Consider the following 20,832-nt stretch of genomic DNA (forward strand, 5'->3'; position numbering starts at 1 on the left):
CTTCATTGGAGGGCGTTTTTGGGGCAATCGTAGGACCGATTAGAATATATTCGCCATGACAAATGGCTGCCAAAATGAAACCAATGCCATTTTGTCTAACTAACAGATGTAGTCTTTAAGTAATACAAAAGTCCTCTCTATAGTCAACCACCTCAAAGGTCCCTCAAATACCTAACCACCTCTCTGTAACGAAGGATCACTTCCTACGACAAAACACTCAAAAGCACCAAAACAAATGCATAAGTGACATTAAAGAATGTAAGGAAAAATCTCCCTATATTACTAACTTAATCATCAGTGCATCAATTTTCATTATACAAACTTCTTCCTGCTAACTACGGTTGGTCCGACCAACTCCATCAGGAACACACACACACACACACACACACACACACACATTACAATTTACCTGGAAATAATAAATATGTTTATACAGAATGTACAAGTAGGTTGAAATCCATACATTCTATACTATGATGCATATTTTACAGTACAACACGTCATATTCTTTATAACATCGATACACTATTGCAACCTGTTAATTTAATATCTCCTGCAAAACAGACGGGAGACAGATGAAAGACTTTTCATCCTGTTTCATGGCATGGAACTTGATTAGGGTTGGACCTGCAACCCTCCAAGCAAAGCCACAATAGCTGGCAGAGCCTTTGCTTTTAGCATAATCGTATGTGATATGATATATTGCAAGTGCCTCGTTAAATATATCTTCCATCCTTCTTTTACTCTCTTCATATTCTTCTGCACCATACAAAATCTACAGTGAAAATAGTTAGCAATGAAATGAAGGGAAAGGGTTTTCCAATAGTCATGGGAGTGAAAATTTGAGAAGCTAAGAAGCATATGTTAAAGTATCACCACCTGCTTATACTTTTTGATGACTTCTTCGGCAGCCTCATTTTTCCCCTCATCCTGTTTCAAGGAAGTAGTCATCTCCTGCCTGTATTGCAGGTAGCATTTATTCCATTTGTCCAAGCAGGCTTCAGGGATTTCAACTTCAAAACAAGGGAGTTTCCAAACATCTGGATTGCACAAAATAAGCATATCATCAATTGTTGTTCCTCTATCTCTCCCTTTCACCAATTCGACAATCTTCATTAAGTTAAGCACCATATGGTGTTGAAAACTTCTAACGACAGAATTTTACAATTTTCATCAGAAAATATAATAAATGAGTCCAGCAGAACATAATTTGAGGAAGAAAATTAGCCTCTCTGTCCTTTACATCTAGCGTCTGTCTTCTTTTGTCTCACTTATAGCATAAACAGTCTTGGGTCAGCAAACCAAGGGGGAAAAGTAATAGATATCTATTGCAGACTTGATATATATAATCGTCACCTTTCATCGACAGACATTCTGCTTGATATGACTTAACTGCATCATAAATTGAACCCAGAATAGATGTAGAAGTGAAAGAATTCCCCCTCTCCATATAATGTGGAAACAATTCTGCCTTCAATTCTTTTGGAACCTCAATCTGTTATAAGAAAAAATGAATATTATTAATAAGGGTCATGGGGGGGACTAAATAACTAAATATGAATAAACATAGGATGATTTCTAAAAGAACTAAGAGCTCCAATTAAATCCGGTTATAAAACTTTATTAATTATTGATTCCAAGTATCCTTCATCATATTAACCATCTACCACTTATTGATGAGGTTGCTGCATTACATTACATGTCTTTTTCAAAAAATTTAACAAAATATATATGCAACCAAGTAGGCATATTTTGAACCATAATACAATAAACAAAATCTTGATCTTAGCACATTGATTTTTTTCTAAAATTTGATTGAGCATCATGATCTTTTCTCCGCTTACTTTCCTTTCCTTTGCCCATATGTTGATGATGGGAAGCCTCAAAAAACTCAATAAACATTATGAATCCATTGGTTACGAAATGAAGACTCTTAAATTACTTTTGTAATTAGATACGTTGATTTTTTATTTAACAAACTTAGATTTAATTACATATATTATGTAATTTTCACTTACCGACATATATAATGGCTGTGGAATTATGGATAATGCGGTTAAATACAAAGCTCTCTTCATGAGAGTCTAACCGTCTTTTTTATGGATTGGACATAGAACTTAAGGATCATTCTATGGGTAAATAAAATAAAAATAGAAAATGATAAATGATTAAAAACCTTTAGACTTCATAATGGTTTTATGTTTAAATGTTTAAATGATAAAACATGAGGAAAAGGTGATGACATATCTCAGGAGGAGTAAATCTCTTACTCCAAAAATTATGTATGTTATGAGAATGAATACATTGGAGCAGCTGAACAATGAAAAGGAAGGCCTATAATCTCAGCAGAGTGCAACTATAGGTGTTAAATGAATCTTGAATGCAACCAAGGAATTAACTCAATTGGTCAAAATATAGATACATCTTCTGGGAGATAATCCATATATTGAGCATGAGCAACTGGGGCTTCACTACGTCAAATACATATAAGCAAAATAGCTTGGTCCTCCAGACAGGAGCTTCCCAGCAATTCCTGCTGCAAGCAAGGACTTTTGAACAAATACATATAAATATCTGGGTATTTCAGGCCACAAAGCGGGAAACCTTGCCCATGTTTTGGTTGACTAATTTTTTAAAATTTCTCAAAGAAAAAGGAAGAGTAAAGGCAGCTCAAAATTAAGGTGATCAGCTGGTGAGCATTGCAAGACTTCAGCCTAAGAAGGCAGGTGATATAAATATTGGTAATGAAAGAATCAACCTAAAATTATATGCAAAATATTGAAATTGGGGGAGAGTCAAACAGAAACATAAGATGTTTCTGATGCCCGAGTATCTGGCAAATAATGGGAAAAAAATACAGAACTAACCTTTCGTCCTCCCTTTTTTGGTGCATCTAAAGCGTCATAATATATATCAATTAACTGAATTATGTTTTCCTTCAAATGATCTCTTTCTTCAATACATTCATCTCCAAGTATCAGAAGCCGATCCATCAATGCCAGCCAACTGTCAGCTGCCACACTCTTAGCATAACTGTAAACAGCAGAAAGAATTCCAAATAAAAACATCATTGTCTCATAATAATAAAGGTTAGATCTATATCCCATATTTCAGGTGTAAACAATATTTCAAAGATGAAATTATACTATAAAGAAAAAGAAGAGGACGAAATTATACTATACACCAGAGTCTTAGTATCAATATGGCAGATTCACTACCACAATTTTCAGCGAGGCAACGAAGAAACCTTACCACCTTTATTGTGAAATGAGAAGAAGACATTTATTTGAGTTTTCTCCATTTAAGTTTGTCAGTACAACTCATTATCCAGGCAAACAAGGTTTTTGGGATCCAACAATGAGTTGAAACTTCAAAACAATAAGCAATGTATAAGCTAAAATGATTTTCAAACTAATTTTATTTTCTGTGGACTATAACCAGAATTGTTAATTTGAAATCAAAAGGTTAAACTTTGGATATGGGTTAGCAATAGCTACAAGATTGTAAAGCTCAAGGAAATTTGTGTTAACCTGAATGTTATGTTCCACAGTAAATATTAGGTACATGATTGAGTGCATACCTTGGCTGAAACCTAGTGGTCAGGAATAACTTAAAAAGCTCTTCTTCGAGCTCCTCAGACGAAAAATCACCAGGCTCTTTAGTGGCCACATCATGATTGGGCACATGTTGCATTGACAAAGTTGGTGTCCAAGGCTCACTCTCTTTGAAATATTCCAATAGCTGAAGATTCAAAAATATGTACTGAATATCAAAATATTTATATCAGACACATTGTAAATGGAAATACGTATTTGAAACAAGGTTGACATTTTGCTGTTGGTTTATTAATGCAGGCCTCCTCAAATTTTAACTTGAGACCCATCCTCTGCCATTTATTTCTTTACTCAATCCACGCATCATTTAACATATATCAGTATCAATTTGGTTTTCCTCAAAAGATTTTGACACAAGACTAGAGAGTTGACAGTGATTTGGTTTCCCAAGATACAAGGACATTAGAAAAATTAAGTTATTGACCAATAGATACGTACCTGTTTATGTATATGTTAAGTTTAAAACTGATACGAAGGGTACCAATTTGGGACAACATCATAATATTCAGGGTATGCATTCCCTTTAGAAATTGTTGATACAATATAAGATTGAAGATCATGTCCGTGTTTCTAAAATAAACACTAAGGGCTCGTTTGTTTTTGCAAATGAGATGAGATGAATTGAGATAAAAGTTAAAAGTTGAATAAAATATTATTAGAATATATTTTTTTAATATTATTTTTGTTTTGGAATTTGAAAAAGTTGAATTGTTTATTTTATTTTGTGTGGAAATTTGAAAAAATTGTAATGATTAGATGAGATGAAAAGTTTTGTAAAAGTAACGAGGCCTTAACACCTAACACTTCAAATGCACAAATTGTTGACAGAGAATTATGAGGTTCACAAAAATAATCTCTATACAAATGCACAGAGGATATGCTGAAAGAAGGAAAAAAGCAACCATTAACAAGAATTCAGAATATGATATTACTTCCTACATAAAAATCAGAGAAAATGAAGAAACTAGCTGACACTGAAATAAATGAAAAATGCCAACCTGGGGGTTTCTCGAGACCCAATACATGTCACCATCAAAATCACCACCCGCTATTTCGTCTGCCAAGGACCGTGGACCTTTACAAGGGAAGAATATGGCATACTTGGCATTTCCAATAAGAGATTCTAAGGCCTTCACATAGGTAGCCTTTAAAACATGAATATCACCAAAGTGTAAACCAGGATTCCTGTACACCAATACCTTCCCGGATATTTGTCCATTTTCACTACATTTAATGTAAAGGAAAAAAAGATAAAAGCAAGCGTGCACAGAAGAAGTATAAAGGGAAAATTATTAATTGACACTAGAATCGACCAAAAAAAAAGAAAAACAGAGAGAGAAAAACCAATATATTATAATTAAGAAAATAGAAAATGTATCCACCCATGTAGTCTTTGCAACATCATATTATATTAAAATTGCAACAGTAGGGATACTTTTACACCCATTACAGGTGGGTATAACTTTTTAATCCATTCAATTTACAATGTTCATATTAAGGTAATACTGTGCAACCAAAAAGAACTTTTTGAGATGGCAACGTATAAGGATCAGATATGCAATATGCAAATGAATGTCTGATTTTGCAAACAAAAAAAAAAAAAAAAAAAGGAAAATCCAGTCTAAGGGAACATATCCATCAAGAACTCGACAGACATTTTTTTTATATATAGTACTGCAGCTTAAATCCTACAGAATATAGATTTTAGAATATAAATGTCCAAGTATTTATTGTCCAAGGCTAGCACGGTTGCTTTCTCCTTTTATTTTTCTTCGCAAACACTTAAATTGTTTCAACCATATAGAAAGCGAAAAAGGCACATACAGGATCACACAAACTTCATCACTTTCGAGGATTCCAGTGGGATCTGCAGTGCCCATTAAATAGTAACATTCAGGTACATGAAGCTTTCCTCCTGCAAGACTCTTCTTTTCCTCCTTCATCAGTATAGAGAGGCGATGTTGCAGATAAGATTCATCAAGAGGAATCCCTGATAAAATCATTCTTGCAACACAGAAATCATCCATCTCACCATAGTTAATGGAAACTGCATAAAGCACAATAATAGAGGAAAACATCAAGGAGTCATAAATATTGTAAGAGAAGTAGATGAAAAATAGTTATGAGACTTCTATTACTGATACAGTGGAAAGCCAATGAGAAGCACATAAAAACATTCAACATGGAAAAAGGAAAAGCTTAAACACACAAATGCATATAGATATAGCAACACATAAGATTTTATTCCAATAAGCCCAGAAATAACCAAATAAGAGACATTATGATATCCCATAAGCTATAAGCTTTTTTAGAAAAATACCTCTTAATGCTGCCCGCTTATTGGAGGAGGCACCATGGGCATCTCTTAAAGCATTTATAAGTATATCCATGAAATATTCTTTTGGGATCCCTCCATAGCTTAAAAGTGCAATCAAATTTCTTGACAGAAATGATCTCTTTGGATGATTGCTGTAGATTAGAACTCAAAACATGTTTAAAACAAAACAAAATAAAATAATAGCTATGTATCTGTATTCTTCTTTCAAGATAAATCTATATACTATATAATTGTCAAAGCACGACACTCTGCTTCTAGGTAGCCACAACATCTACTATCTCATTATATTATTAGCAAATGAACGTTAGTCCTATAAAGCAACATCATCCACTATCCAATTGTATTATTATTAAATTAAATACTATACATATCAAACTTAAACAATAATTATCTAATTGAGTTGTACGTGGACCATATGTGGTTTGTGGAAAAACATTAGAAAAGAATGGGGATTTTTCTAAGAGATGCACATATTGAGGTGGGTGACAGTTCTCAAGTCAACTTTTGGCATGACAAATGGTGCGGTGAACATAACCTCAAACACATTCCCTGGCATTTTCAAGCTTGTCTGGTCGTAGGGTGCCTCAGTAGCTGATCTCTTGGTCTCCTCTCGTGGTTCCCCTTAATGGAATGTAGATTTCATCAAGGTAGCACATGATTGGGAGTTGGATCTTATCACCGAGTTCTTTGCTTTATTGTATTCCGTAAGATTGACCAAGGGAACCATAGACAAGATCAGTTGGATCCCCTCCAAGAAAGGTAGATCCACAGTTCAAGATCAAATCTTTCTACCAAGTTCTAACTAGTCAAGGCATGAACACTTTTCCATGGAGGAATATATGGACGAAGAAGGCTCCTCTGGAAGCCGCTTCTTTTGTTTGGACAGCCACCTCAGGCAAGATTCTTACTATTTGAGGAAACTTCTTGTAATGGTGTTGGATTGATGTTGCATGTGAAAAAAGAATGGGGAATTAGTAGATCACCTACTTCTACATTGTGTGGTGGCAATCCCCAAGTGGTAGCAATCTGGACAATGGCCCCTATATGTGTGTTGGTGCCTTTGGTGAGAGAGAAACGATAGAAGCTTCGAGGATTGCAAGAGGACAATGGTTGAGCTTAAAGTTTTCTTTTTCAAAATCTTGTTCTTATGTGCAGGGTCATTGATTTTAATGGGCTAAAATCCATAATTTCTATTTTTGGTTGTAAACTCCAGTTAGGTATGTACTTTTCATGTATACATCCTGTGTACTTGGACCATGCCTTCTTTTCTTATGAATAGAACTTCTTGATTACCTATAAAAAAATAAAATCTAATTGAGTCTCCAAGTTTTATATAAAATTAAACTTGTTAAGTGAACTGACTAAATATTATTTAAAATTAGTAGCCTTTTTGTTTCCCAAATGTGTCTTTTAAAGAGAAAAATAAACCTAACATAGAGAATAGAGAACAAACCTCATTACTCAACGACAAGGCAGAAAAAAATAGATTCACAAGGATGGGTTCCTCAACTTATTTATTGATTTTACGTAGTATATGGTATAAAATCAATCTAGAAACTTTTATGTATCTTTAAAACATTTTATACACACTTGAAACATTTTTAAATACAAAATATTTTAAAAAATTATATGTGTATAATCTTTCATTATATATCTTAATTATTATGACACAAAATGTGGGTCTGTAACTAGTTGGATGGATTCCTCAACTTATTTATTGATTTTACGTAGTATATGGTATAAAATCAATCTAGAAACTTTTATGTATCTTTAAAACATTTTATACATACTTGAAACATTTTTAAATACAAAATATTTTAAAAAATTATATGTGTATAATCTTTCATTATATATCTTAATTATTATGACACAAAATGTGGGTCTGTAACTAGTTGGATGGATTCCTCAACTTATTTATTGATTTTACATAGTATATGATATAAAATCAATCTACAAACTTTTATGTATCTTTAAAACATTTTATACATACTTGAAACATTTTTAAATACAAAATATTTTAAAAAATTATATGTGTATAATCTTTCATTATATATCTTAATTATTATGACACAAAATGTGGGTCTGTAACTAGTTATATCATAAAAACTAACTTCAACAGAAGAAAACAAGCAAGTCACAATATTTTATGGGTACAACTATTATGCCTTGACTCTTCATAAGCATCTACTCAAAACAAATATCTTATGTCAATTATAAACTTATTACTACTTACTAACATAGTTGATCACATCCAATCATATTTAGGGGTGTAAATCGGTCCAGTGTGGTCCGGGAGGGTGAAGGACCGAAATTTTTGGTCCATCATTTTCTCCTGACCGAACATCCATTGGGACCAGACTGGACAATCCGATCCAGTCGATCTGTTTGGTCCGGTCCGATTAATTTTTTTTTTTCCAAATAAATTAATAAAAAAATTTATTTAAATTACTAAATTAAAATTAAATGAATTATTAATGTAGATTATGTAACTAACTCATTAAAAAAATATTTTATACAGTCAATGATAATAAATTAGATGAAAATTACATTATTAACTTATATAATTACTATATAAAAATAATATATTAAATTATTAAAAATATTTTTAAAATATATACAAGAGTTCGGTCTGGTTCAGCCAAAATTTATAGACCCCAGGACCGGACCAAATGGTTTCGGTCCACAATTTATGGGACAATTGTGGACCGAAACTGACCGGTCTAGAGTTCAGTCTGGTCCGGCAATTAACCTATATAATTACTATATAAAAATTATATATTAAATTATTAAGAACAATTTTAAAATATATATAAGAGTTCGGTCTGGTCCGGCCAAAATTTATAGACCCCAAGACTGGACCAAATGGTTTCGGTCCATAATTTATGGGATTGAAACTGACCGGTCTAGAGTTCGATCTAGTCCAGTCTGAACTGAACGGGTTAGTCCAGTCAATTTTTCCGATCTGAACCGATCGACTTACACCCTAATCATATTAGCTGAGAACTCTTTTGAACTATGAATTAAATAGTTTTTAAATTAATGATTGCATGCAGTATAAACTTCATTCACTTAAGAGAAGTGCTATTCATAATCCTTTAACCATCATCCTTTCTTTATCTCCTTATGTAACATTAAATTATTGAAAAATTATTTGTTATCTTTTACTTATTTATCAATCATTTGATACCACATAAGAAAATGATAAAAAGGATGATGTTTGAACGAATAATGAGTAACATTTTTCTTCACTTAATCAATATGTCCCTCATATTTATGAACCTACCAAAGATCATTTTGGCAAGAATGAAAACTAGCCCATAATTTTCAGGACAAGTATCGAGTTTCAACAGGTACACTTGAGGACATAGGCCAAAAGGTGAACTCATTTAGTCTTATAACCAATATTGGAAAGAGTTCCCCACAAATCTCATCCCCTCATATTCAACATGCCAATCTTCAAATGTAAGTGTCCTTAAAATCATACCAATTAAGAGTCTCCCTCGAGAACAACATTTATTTTGGAAGTCTTCAGTTCAACACTAGACTTGAAATGTGATGCGAAGGGCTAGGTGAGTGCAGGTTGTTGCAAGTTATGCACTGTCAATTGGGCATTGCTGTTTTCAACGGAGTTTTGAGGTCACTGAGCATTTTCTTTACTGGAGAATAGACAATATTATTGATCTGTCTGGTCGTGGTATCTATAGAGATTATATTTAAAACTTTTAGTGGCATGTAAAGATTCATCAGACTTCAAGGGCAGCTTCATCTACTACTAACAAAAATGTAAACATGAAGATTTATCAGACTTCTCTCTCCAAGGTCAAGATTCTTATAAACTTTTAAATAAGCTATAGAGTAAATTGCACTTCCTCACTGCAAACAATAAGGTCATTTGCAATGTTGTCCCAAAGGCTTTAAACTAAAGGAATCAGCCCTCTCTACTTCACATTTCCCTTGAAAAATATCGATCATGGAAAAATAAAGAAAAAAGCATAAGCATGTGATCATCTAATAATGTGATACTTGTATGATTTTTGAGGTAAATAAGATGGAAATTGGAGAAACTTCCATGGTGTAGTGGGGACATTGTAACTAACTTCTCGGTTTAAAGTGGGGAGATTTTACCTTGTTTATAAATTTAATAATTGCCAGCCAAAGTTTGACTCTTTATCAGTTCCAATCTTTTTACTACATGCAAATATTCCATTTCTTGCAATATAAGCAATGCCAATATGCCCACTATTATCAACTAAATCTCCTCATTCATCTGCATATCTATGATTTTTCTTTTCTTGATTTTGAACTTGAAGCACACTCGAAAAAGTAGATAAGTAATAACTCTAACAAGATTACAATGAAAACCAGTAACATGTTAAATGCAGAGCACATATAAACTGCAGATTAATACATAAAAGGAATGGTTAAATGATGAATACCTTGTTCCTACTATCTCCAATGAGTTCTCTGTTCTAATATTTGAAAGTTTTGGATCTTTCTCAACTTTAATCATGGAAGGTCGAACTTGAATTGTTCTTGGAGGAAGCTACAACATTTGAGTGCAGAACACAAACTTCTTATTATGTGACTATCGGATAGAATTTGAAGGTTATTCCCAATTAATATTACAGCCAAAAATGCAATCAAAGTAAACTTAAAATCTACCACCAAAGATGCATGGAGTCAAGTCATATATTATGATACCTCCCACTGACTGATAAGTGTAGGTGGTGTATGAGATCCCACATTGTTTGAGAATGAGAAGAAGTTCTTGCTTTTTATAATAATTCCAATGTGGCTTTAATTGTATCATTAACTAGTCCATTTGGAGTAGGGCGCATATGTGGCTTGGGCTTCCCTTGGGACATTACATATAAGATTAAACCAATAGCATCAGGTCAGGCTTGTAGGGTTTTCTAATATGTTCCACTATTGGAACATTTCCATATCTATTAAGTATTCACTTCCAATAAGATTCCTAATAAGCACTAGCATGGAGAAAAATTGCATTCTTGATGTAATGATGCATCGTCACTACATTTGTTGGAATAACAAGCATATCCATTTTCCATTAAAGTTGAGTCCTTTGAAAAGCAACTGTTGAGAAGAAAAATCAATCCATTTTCTGCTCTATGGAAACTGGAAAAATACCTTTTTATTGATCAAAAGAGTTCCCTTAATAGCACGACCATTGTTAAAGAGACGGAACTGGATCAGCAAAGGCTAGAAAAGGCAGGCAAAAAGAAGTGAGAATAAACTCCAAGCCCTAAAAATAAAAAAATAAAAAAGGAACACATAAAAAGGGACAAAACGAGAAAAGTATGTAGTACTAGATCAACATACAGGTTCTCGGATACTAGATTCTGACAGTTCCATGGCCAAAAGCTTATCAGCAAGTTCATCATGATTGGGACTTCTCTAACAATTGTAAAAGAGATCATTAATCAAAAGACAATTCATTTATACAGAAAACAATCAAAAAGAATATGGAAGCCAAGAAGACAACAAGAAAATATAAAAATATCCAGCCATGAGCTAAGAATGCAGATCTGTTAATGGCAACTGCAATCAGTTCCAATAAACTATATATATATATATATATATATTTTATCTTCATTACTCTATACCGCAGTATATGGGAAGTAAATCTTATAAGGAAACAAATCCAACGTTCGCAAACCTCAATATTTTCATATCTGGTTTGCTCTCCTCTGTATAAATTACTAGGGCAAAGCAAAGCTAAATCCTCAGAGATGAAACCAGTTCCATCTGTATGTATTCGAGGTTTATCATCTCTATCTTTAACAACATTGCCATCTCTATCCTGCAATTCACCCAAAGAGGAATGAGAAACAAATGCATGTTAAAGACAAATGGAGGGTAAAAAACTGAATATAACTGCAATCATGGAACTCAAGAAATTGCACTTCAAAATTATTCAAAAAGCATACCATGCAAAATACATCGTCAATGTCTTCAATATTCACAGATGCTAAATCAACATCCAGCTTCATGGTCTTGGACAATATAAGAGAAAACCTGATTTCAAATGAAGATTACCACTCCAAAGCATTAAAAAGGGCACCAATATGTCTCTCCGAATGGGATTCTTTAATTTTCTACATACCTAGCCATATAACTGGCCACACTAGACAATCCATGTGCATGCATAAAACGAGATCGTGCTTCACAAATGTTTTTATTAGATAATATACAATGGCTTTGACCAATAGTAGCATTAGAGTCCATGCGAATGAAATAACACTTCACAGGTGAAGAAGTTGGGCTCTTCTTCTTTTCTTCTTTGCCACCATCTTTAAACACTGATCAATAACCATAAAATACAGAACAAATTAGGATAGGTCTTCCAATAAGTAAAAATTTAGGAGGAACCATGCACTACTCGAACCCATACTTGGTCCTTTTTCCAGTCAAAGAAATCGCAAAAGTCAAACTTTCTAGTAGGCAATAAAAATGCCCAATACATCAATAAGACAAAAAAAAGGTCCTCAAATACCTTCAGACCATGTATACAAACAAGTTAGGCAGGGATGAACACCTGCATGAATATGGGTCTAAACATCCACAGTCATAAATTTAAGATGGTTAACTGCTGTTCTAGACTATATATGAGGCAAATTACATGAGAAATAAATTATCACGATTTTATGACTCTTACTCCTACATGCTTTATAGAATGCCAGCACTTTCAAATGAAGAAATCGCACTCCCTTAACCATATAACATGAGAAAATGCACAATTTCCATGGCTGTGTGTATCTATACAAACAAGTTAGCCAGGTATGAACTTCCATGGCTGGTGTGCATGTGTTAATGTGGAACTGTACATCCAGAGTCATAAATTCAAGATGTGGTTGACCACTGGCTGTTCCAGATCATATATGAAACAGATTGGATATGACTCTCTAACATAAATATACAAGGCCAGTACTTTCAAGTGAGGAAATCACACTCCCCAACCATGGAACACAAGAAAGTGCACAACTATCCTTGATAAACAAGTAAAGAAAATAAAAATGGATCCAACACTTGCCTTTTTTTTTTTTATCAGTAAACAAGAATTTCATTGATGATATAAATAGGCATAGCCCAAGTACCAACACTTGCTTTTGGATGTACGATATAAAATGATTTGAGTATCAAGTGCACGTCCTGACTTTAATTGCTTCTGAACTATAGTACAGTTGGAATAACAGTGAGTAAAATTAAGAAAACAAGAAAGAATCAAAATTCAGAGTTCATTTCACCAAAGGCATAAGGAATGGCTTACCAAAAAAGCAATAACGATGGGTACCAACATGAATCCCTTCTCTTGCAATCTTGCTGTACATAGAATAATCATCAAAGGAAATGATACTCCGTCTGTTCCTGTCCACCCCCTCTTCAGCAAACTTGACAACTAAAACGTTCTCATCTCCTAAAACTCTTTGCAGGTGAGTTTTTGTTTTGTGTAAATAGGGGCCCTGAATATAGGTTAAAAGATATAACAATATATTGAGCAAAAAATATATTAAAGTGATAAATCATTAGTACAATTTTTTTTAATGAGTAATTGAAGAATCTTTTTTTAATGAAGAAAATCAACATAAAGATGTCAAATTATATTATTACTTTATAAGAATTCAAGAAAATAAATTCCTGAAATCCATAATGTATTTAATCTGCTATGATGTATGAATCAAGTACTTCACTTTGTTTAAATGTGCTTTTTTATAAAAACATACACAGCTCCTTTCTTCTGAAAGAGATTAGCAGACAACTAAAACACACATTACCACTGCAAGCTCCTGCAAATAGGAATAGAAGCACTGAACTCCAAACCTGTCAAACAGGAAAGTGCCACATACGCATTCTTGATGTGCATTAGAATGAAAAAATATAAATCACAGCCACCAAGAAAGTGAACCCAAAAGGCACTTCTTTTTATATGATAATGTACAATAACAGTGTCTCATGCATGATACTCGTATTCTTTTTATATGATAATTTACAATAACAATCTCTCATGCATGTTACTCGTATTACATTTCCATATGGAAATATCAACTATAATGGACTAGAACCTGATTAACTTTAACACCGGCAACTGAGGAACACTTCCATGAGTTTAAACCTTATCCTTCGCACATAATTTAGGTATCTACTTGAGTTTCGGCATGTCCCTGTGTATATATACAAAACAGCGGAGACATACAAACCTTGAACTGGCATTTCCCATCCTGAGAAACATGACAATGGTAGAGGTGTGTCTTTTTGGCATCCCAATCAATGGCCTGCAAGACAACAAAACATAGACAAATATTGCAGTTGATACAAGGGATGCGAAGCCAACACCGGAAGACAGCCTTTTTCATCTCGAAAATCAACAAATTAATCTGGAATCTTGTTTGAATTCTATCCACCATACAATAAAACAATATTCTCTAAATAAATTCCATTTATCAATAGGTCAATTAGCTCATTATTGCTTATACAGCACATAGCCAAAGAGTCCTAGCTTAACTTATTTTCATGACGAGAGGAAATAACTTGTGTGTGTGTGGTGTGTCTAAAAGCACAATCATTAAGATATTTTCCATAAAAAAATAAATCTCAGGGAATATGAATTCCATTCCATTGTAAATACAAAAGACAGGACCATAAAATGAGGAAATATTGACATGATATGCATTCATCTGTTTAATTAATCATCCAGCAAAAGAAACAAGCAAAGAGAATAAAGAATAATGCACTCAGTTTCACATGTCATTTTATAAAAATCGCAATTTAAGGCTACTTTGGATTATTTAATCAAGTCAGAAACATATATTATTTTTCCAGGAAAAAAAAAAAAAAAAAAAAACTTAGTTTTGCTAATCCAGGTAAAAACACTTCCCGTTCAGAATGGAAACAAAAACCTAACAATATGAACAGCAAAGCGGCTTCAAGTTTCTATATCTTCAGTGGACTTGTCAGGCAATAATAAATGAGTCCAGAAATGGTAAATATCATAGCTCAACAACAATTAGAACATAAAATTCACCCTTCTTCGGTGTTCTCTGTCGACATAGTGTTGGCCCAAGGCTTTCCAAACTCTTTCTTCAAACTCTACCATTCCTAAATGTTTCAGACTTCTAATCTCATCAGCAGATATATCAATATCGTCAAGCTGATTTCTGTGGGAAAAAGCAGATCAATATTATGAGCATAACATCCAGTAACTGCAACTACCAATATAAGGCAAGAAAAACTTACGGCCCAATGTAACTTAGTATTAAGAAAGCCTTTCGGAACTCAAGTTCTCCCCAGGCCAGTAACTTGGGACTAACAGCACCCGCTGAATTTAAATTTGAAGAGGGTGAGCCTCTAAGACTCCCTAGAATTATTATAATTTGCGTCAGTAGAACTGTAGAAGTGCCACGTGTGGGCACAAAATGTACCATAATAAAATCATATAGAAGTACTTGGTTCATAGCAAACAGACTGAGTTCAAGCACAAGACACTGGTATAATAAACTAATGTACCCCCTAACAAAGCTTAAATCAATAAAACATTGAACACTAGAAAGGAACATATAGAGCCTCGATGTAATAGGTTTTGGGGAACTCAAAGCAGGGTTGCCTCTCAGATCCTTCAAAAGTAGAGATGGATTAGAGGTACTGCTTGTCCCACAAAAAAACCACTTCGTACAAGACCTTAATTATTTCTAATTTGTATTGAACACCGTGAACTTGGAGCATGGGTATTGAATAATCTAACAATCTACCAAGGTGTATCATATATATTTATTAAACTACAATAAGGGGGAAGCAATCCAAGTTCATGGGTCAGGTTCATGTTATTACGGCAATGACTACGATAGGTGTCAATCCTAACCCAACCCATTTAATTAAACAAATCAAACCTCTCAATCATCACATTATCTGTTTAAAATAAAATGGTACATGACACTCCTATAACTCGCTTAATAAACAAATTTTGTTGGGTTGGCTCCAACACAGTTTCATCTTATTTCGATCTGTTTAATATAAAAGGGTTAAATTGACCCAGGTACTTGAACTAACCTGATAAATAAGATTTTATATCTTACAAGCATAGATTATATCAACTATACATTCCCGCAACTATATTCAAGATAGAATTAATTTAAATATTAATAGATATTTCACATATCTGTAACCATTTAATCCAATATCGAGTTCACTAATAAAGCATGGTCTGCCCAAAAACTACTCTAGAGAGAGAGAGAGAGAGAGCATAGAAATTATCAGGAAATGAAAACTCAGGTAGGTTTTATGGAAGATATTTCTTTTCCAGAAAATATATTCTAGGGAGCAGAAAATGCTCTATCCCGGAAAAACAAGAAATTACAGAGGTTAAAACGTAAATATTGAGAAAAGCTCGAGATCAAACCCTCGTACAAAGCCCATACAAATAAACAAAACAAACTGAAACAACAATGTTGACTGTTATCAGAACCCAAATTTGAAATCTCTACGTAGAAGAAGAAGCACCATCATCATCATCATCATCACAAACACTTAAATGTATATGCAAAGAAAATAAGAAAGTTCCGAGAATTATAATGTGATAGGGAAATGTCCGTATGTACCTTGAGGAGGGCTCATCATGGAGCGGGAAAGAGAGGATGGAATGCGAAGCGGAGAGGCGGGGGCGATACACTGAGGCGGGGAACAGGGAGCATTGCGGATCATGTGAAGGATGAACCCGCCGAGGCTTTTCCTAATTTTAGAGCCCGAGATAACTCGGAGGAGCTGGACAGCCTTTTCTTCGCCAATGGAAGCAAGCTCCTGGCGCACCTGGGGGCCGGGGGGCATCTGGCTCTGCTCCCTACAGATTTGCTGGATAAGCTGCTCCACCGGGTCAGGGAGCGGGACTTGCATGTAAGAAGCATCCGCCATCGGGTATCGAAGATATAACGAAAGACTTCAACCGAAGGAAACGTGAGAAAAATAGGCGCTTATGAAGATGGGAAAGGAAGGACTGGATCATATATTATAGCAAAAAGAATTAACAGTCAGTAGCGAACAGGGAAAAGGCAGAGCTGAGAATATTCACCTTACAACAAGCAATCTTTCGCGGTCTCAAGAAATCTTCGGTGTCATAAAATTACGGAAGGGCACAAATGGAAGCAACGGCTAGTGCCTAGTAGAGAGAGAGAGAGACAGGCGCCGGGCTCGTCTGGAGAGAGAGAGAGTTTTGTGAATAATAGTCGTTAAACTTAATTAATATTAATTTAATTTAATTTTAAATTGAATGTAATATCTAATCATTCTATTCTTAAATTATTAAATTAATTTCAATTCAAAATATTTTTATATGTAAGACTCACAATATTTTTCAGTTTTTTATAAATATCTTTAAATTTATTTTAACATTTAAATACATCTGAACTTATTTTAAATGAATTTTACAAAACTCACTCTACAAACTTAATTTATTACTATTCATATAAAAATCAATTCAACTCAGTTTAACATCTAAATGCAGTTTAAAATAGTTTATAAATAATAATGAGATAGCTTGAACTAAGTATTTTTTTAGTTTTGTAAAATAAGTGAGAAAGTTAAATAAAAAATATTATAAAATTAAAATATTGTTAGAATAATTTTTATAATATTAGTTTTATTTGGATATTTAAAAAATGAGTTACTTTTTATTTTGTGTTTGAATTTTTAAAAAAATTGTAATGATGAGTTTTAAAATGTTATAATAATTAGTTTGAAAATATTTATATTTGAATTATATTTGAGAATGAGATGAGATAAAAATTTTAGATTTAGGACATAGGATGAGATATAAAATTCTTGTCAAATCTTACTTTATTTCATCACATCTTATTTTTAGACATAATTCAAATATAAAATTTTTAAATTAATTATTACAACTTTTTCAAATTTATCATAATAATTTTTTCAAACTTTCAAATAAAAAATAAAAAATAATTCTAAATTTTGAAATTTCTAAATAAAAATAATATTATAAAACTATATTTTTTTAATATTTTAATTTTATAATTTTTTTTTCAATTTTTTTTCTCTCTTTTCTTAAATTTTAAAAAATAATCAATTTAAATTATTTTATTATTATTGGTAATTTATTTTATTATTATTAATAAAATTTTTATCTCATTTTATTTTTTAAAATTGCTTAAATCTATTTCCAAACAGTAAGGAGAGAGAGAAATAGCCCATAGGGGGGAAAAATTAAAGATTGATTTTTTTTTTTTTTATGGAAGTTTTTATTTTTTTTTATTGATGTTATCATTTTTAAAAAAATATATTTAAAGATATAAAAAAAGATGTACGAGCAAAAATTAAAAAAAAAAAGAAAAAGACGATGGAAACCATGGGTGGAGACTGGAGATCTACGTGTAGTAGGGTCCTTGGCCAGAAGCTGCCTCGGAAAACTCCAAAGGCACTTCATGTTTATCTTCGTCACCAAGTTCTTTCCCTGGCCCCAACTTCCTTGCTAAGTAATGCAATATAAAATTGATATATTGAAAAGAGATGAAATATTTTTTTAAAAAATTAAATAAAATATTATAATATAATTTTTTAATATTAATTTTATTTTAAAATTTAAAATTATTAAATTATTTATTATATTTTATATAAAAATTTAAAAAAAAAATTATAATAATTTTGATTTTTATTTACCATACCAGTCGTATGTTACGGATGATGCTACTCCCAGAAGGATCCATAGTAATTCAAGCGAAAACTGTTTCAATTCCACCGATATGAGAGTGTGAATATGGAATTTCGAGATCATGTCGTCCGTTTATACAGCCGTTCCATGACCGCTACACCCCTCCTTGTTAAGCCAAGTTTATTATTCTTATTTGGTTATGTTTAGATATAAATATAATTTTAATTTATCTTATCTTATTATTATATATTTTTTAATTTTTTATAAAATATAATAAATAATTTAATTTTTTCAAATTTTAAAATAAGATGCGATTGTTAGTAAATAATTTTTTAAAAAATATTATTTTATTCAACTTTCCTCTAAAACCATCTTATCTCATCTCACTATCCAAACCTCACCAGCTATACTTTTCTCGATTAGATTTGCTCATTTAGATAGTGAAATGAGATGCAATTCTTCTACATGCAACCGAATTTGTGGAACAGGTGCGACATTGGCTTACGTGTACAGCCACGTTAGGAAGAAAAAAAAAAAGAAAAAAAAAACAAACAGAAACAAAGCAGAAAAATGAGAGGGAAAACTGTAGTCGAAATAGAAGCACGATTTTGTGCTAAAGGAGAGAGAAGATCCAAAAAGGGCCAAAGCTGAAAAATCTCGAGAGAAAGTCGACGGCGTGGAGAAAAACTAGTAGGTGAGATTGCCGTCCGTCACTTGTTAGCCCCCTTTCCGTTCAGCCCCAACTTGCATGAATTTTAACCCAAGCATCCAAGTCCATTCGGTAGAGTTATGTTTTGGGTTTATTTGAGAAAATGTTCTTTTTTTCTTTTTCTTTTTTCTGTTCTATTCTTTCTGGTTAGACAAACCTGATTTAGTCTTGCTTTTAGACAAACCTGAATATGTCCGTAAGCTCCTGTCAAACTAGAGAGTATAAAGTAAGGAAAATTTGCTTCTGAGAATATGTTCTTTTTTTTGTTTTTTTGTTTTTTTTTTTTTTTCTGTTGTACTCTTTCCTTTTAGACAAAGTTGATGTAGTCTTGCTATTTGGTTACTACAGATTTTTTGGTATGTAGTAAGGATGTTTACGGGTCTCCAGTTTTCGGGTATTGATGAATGTCCTGTTTCAACTTATGGGAAAGAAATGATAATGCTTATTCCATTATGTCTACATCTCTATTTTAATTTTTACAACTACAGCATACATGGACTTGGATGCCATAATAAACTTGGTTCTATGATTAAAGAGAAATTTTTTAATGAGCATGAAACCACATGTTCACAATAGGGTAGTTGGTTGATTAAATTTTTGGATGAATTCATATTTGCTTCCCACTGTAGTATTAAACCGTGTGGCTTCAAGCCTCTTAACTATATCTAATGATGTTGAAAACAAATTATGACTTTTATTGATCTCTCTCATGAGCAATGCCTGAGCGTCTAAGCAAAATAGATTTTCCCCTACATAAATTGCTCTATGAATTAAAATAGAATATGCCAGTAATTATTTAGAGATCAAATCCCAGGGTGAGTATGATAAATATTTAGAGATTAAAGAGGAAAAAACAATTGACAAGACATTTGAATGTTTGCTAGAAGAAGATTTTGTCAACTTGGTAAACCATAGTTAGAATGTAGTGAATTATTACCAAATCTATGTCAATGTTCTCCACCTTAGAATTATTATATTCAGTGATTGGCTGGAAAGCATTTGCAGGATATTGTTTCCTTCCTAGTAATGTTGATTTTGGGAATTTTTGTAAATATTAGTATCTTTCTTCATTTTTTATATACTAGTTCATAGATTATAATGTGGTTTAAGTTATATAATATTGCTATTGACAATTCATTTGCCTCCCTCTTAGCATTGGAAATAGAAAAGAAGACATGTCTAATTTAAAGCCATCTAGCTCAAATCCCCCACCCGCGGTATGTTGTATTATTTAATATATCGAAAACATTATTTGTTTATTAGTTGATATTTTATTGTCAAAATACATCAATAACTTATCCAATAATATTTTAGGACATACCATCAACGTATCCAAACATCTCAAATTACATGCACGGTTACTATGGACCAATGCCTGCGTGGTCACCGGCTTTTTTATCATATCCTAGTCCCAACCAATATCCAAGCAACCTAAAGGTGGTGATGTCATATCAAACATGTTTAATTTTAAGGATTTGGTTTTTTAAAAGAGTTTAATTGC

At 32.7% G+C, this 20,832-nt stretch overlaps 1 protein-coding gene across 5 annotated transcripts; it reads right to left on the reverse strand.

The window, feature by feature from the left end:
- Positions 1–244: 244 nt before the first annotated feature.
- On the reverse strand, positions 245–17,151 carry LOC122304696 (probable RNA-dependent RNA polymerase 5). Of its 5 annotated transcripts, XM_043116962.1 has the most exons (20): positions 17,030–17,151; positions 16,563–16,897; positions 15,205–15,325; positions 14,993–15,125; positions 14,169–14,243; positions 13,241–13,433; positions 12,077–12,272; positions 11,901–11,988; positions 11,630–11,773; positions 11,293–11,367; positions 11,101–11,172; positions 10,389–10,495; positions 5,935–6,083; positions 5,439–5,661; positions 4,613–4,838; positions 3,581–3,762; positions 2,868–3,033; positions 1,357–1,495; positions 880–1,040; positions 245–775 (listed from the first exon to the last, which is right to left on the reverse strand). In XM_043116962.1, exons 2-20 carry the CDS (start codon positions 16,870–16,872, stop codon positions 539–541), a joined length of 2,997 nt encoding a protein of 998 aa, XP_042972896.1. In that variant the 5' UTR covers positions 16,873–16,897; positions 17,030–17,151; the 3' UTR covers positions 245–538. The 5 variants fall into 5 exon arrangements, with proteins under 5 accessions (XP_042972896.1, XP_042972897.1, XP_042972900.1 ...); XM_043116963.1 differs by lacking the exon at positions 17,030–17,151 and having other exon boundaries at positions 3,581–3,741; positions 16,563–17,023; XM_043116966.1 differs by lacking the exons at positions 15,205–15,325; positions 17,030–17,151 and adding an exon at positions 13,746–13,791 and having other exon boundaries at positions 16,563–16,703.
- Between the last annotated feature and the right edge of the window lie 3,681 nt (positions 17,152–20,832).

The sequence above is a fragment of the Carya illinoinensis genome, chromosome 3, assembly GCF_018687715.1.
Source record: "Carya illinoinensis cultivar Pawnee chromosome 3, C.illinoinensisPawnee_v1, whole genome shotgun sequence".
NCBI classification, from domain to species: Eukaryota; Viridiplantae; Streptophyta; class Magnoliopsida; order Fagales; family Juglandaceae; genus Carya; species Carya illinoinensis.

Bases quoted from the DNA above. Each gene is read 5' to 3' on its own strand.
- LOC122304696 (XM_043116962.1), bottom strand. From the start codon at position 16,872: ATGGCGGATGCTTCTTACATGCAAGTCCCGCTCCCTGACCCGGTGGAG. The intron at 10,496-11,100 runs GTATTTTTCCAG...CAAATGTTGTAG, and splicing joins CTCTTTTGATCAATAAAAAG to CTTCCTCCAAGAACAATTCA. The intron at 1,496-2,867 runs GTTAGTTCTGTA...TTCTTATAACAG, and splicing joins CAAAAAAGGGAGGACGAAAG to ATTGAGGTTCCAAAAGAATT.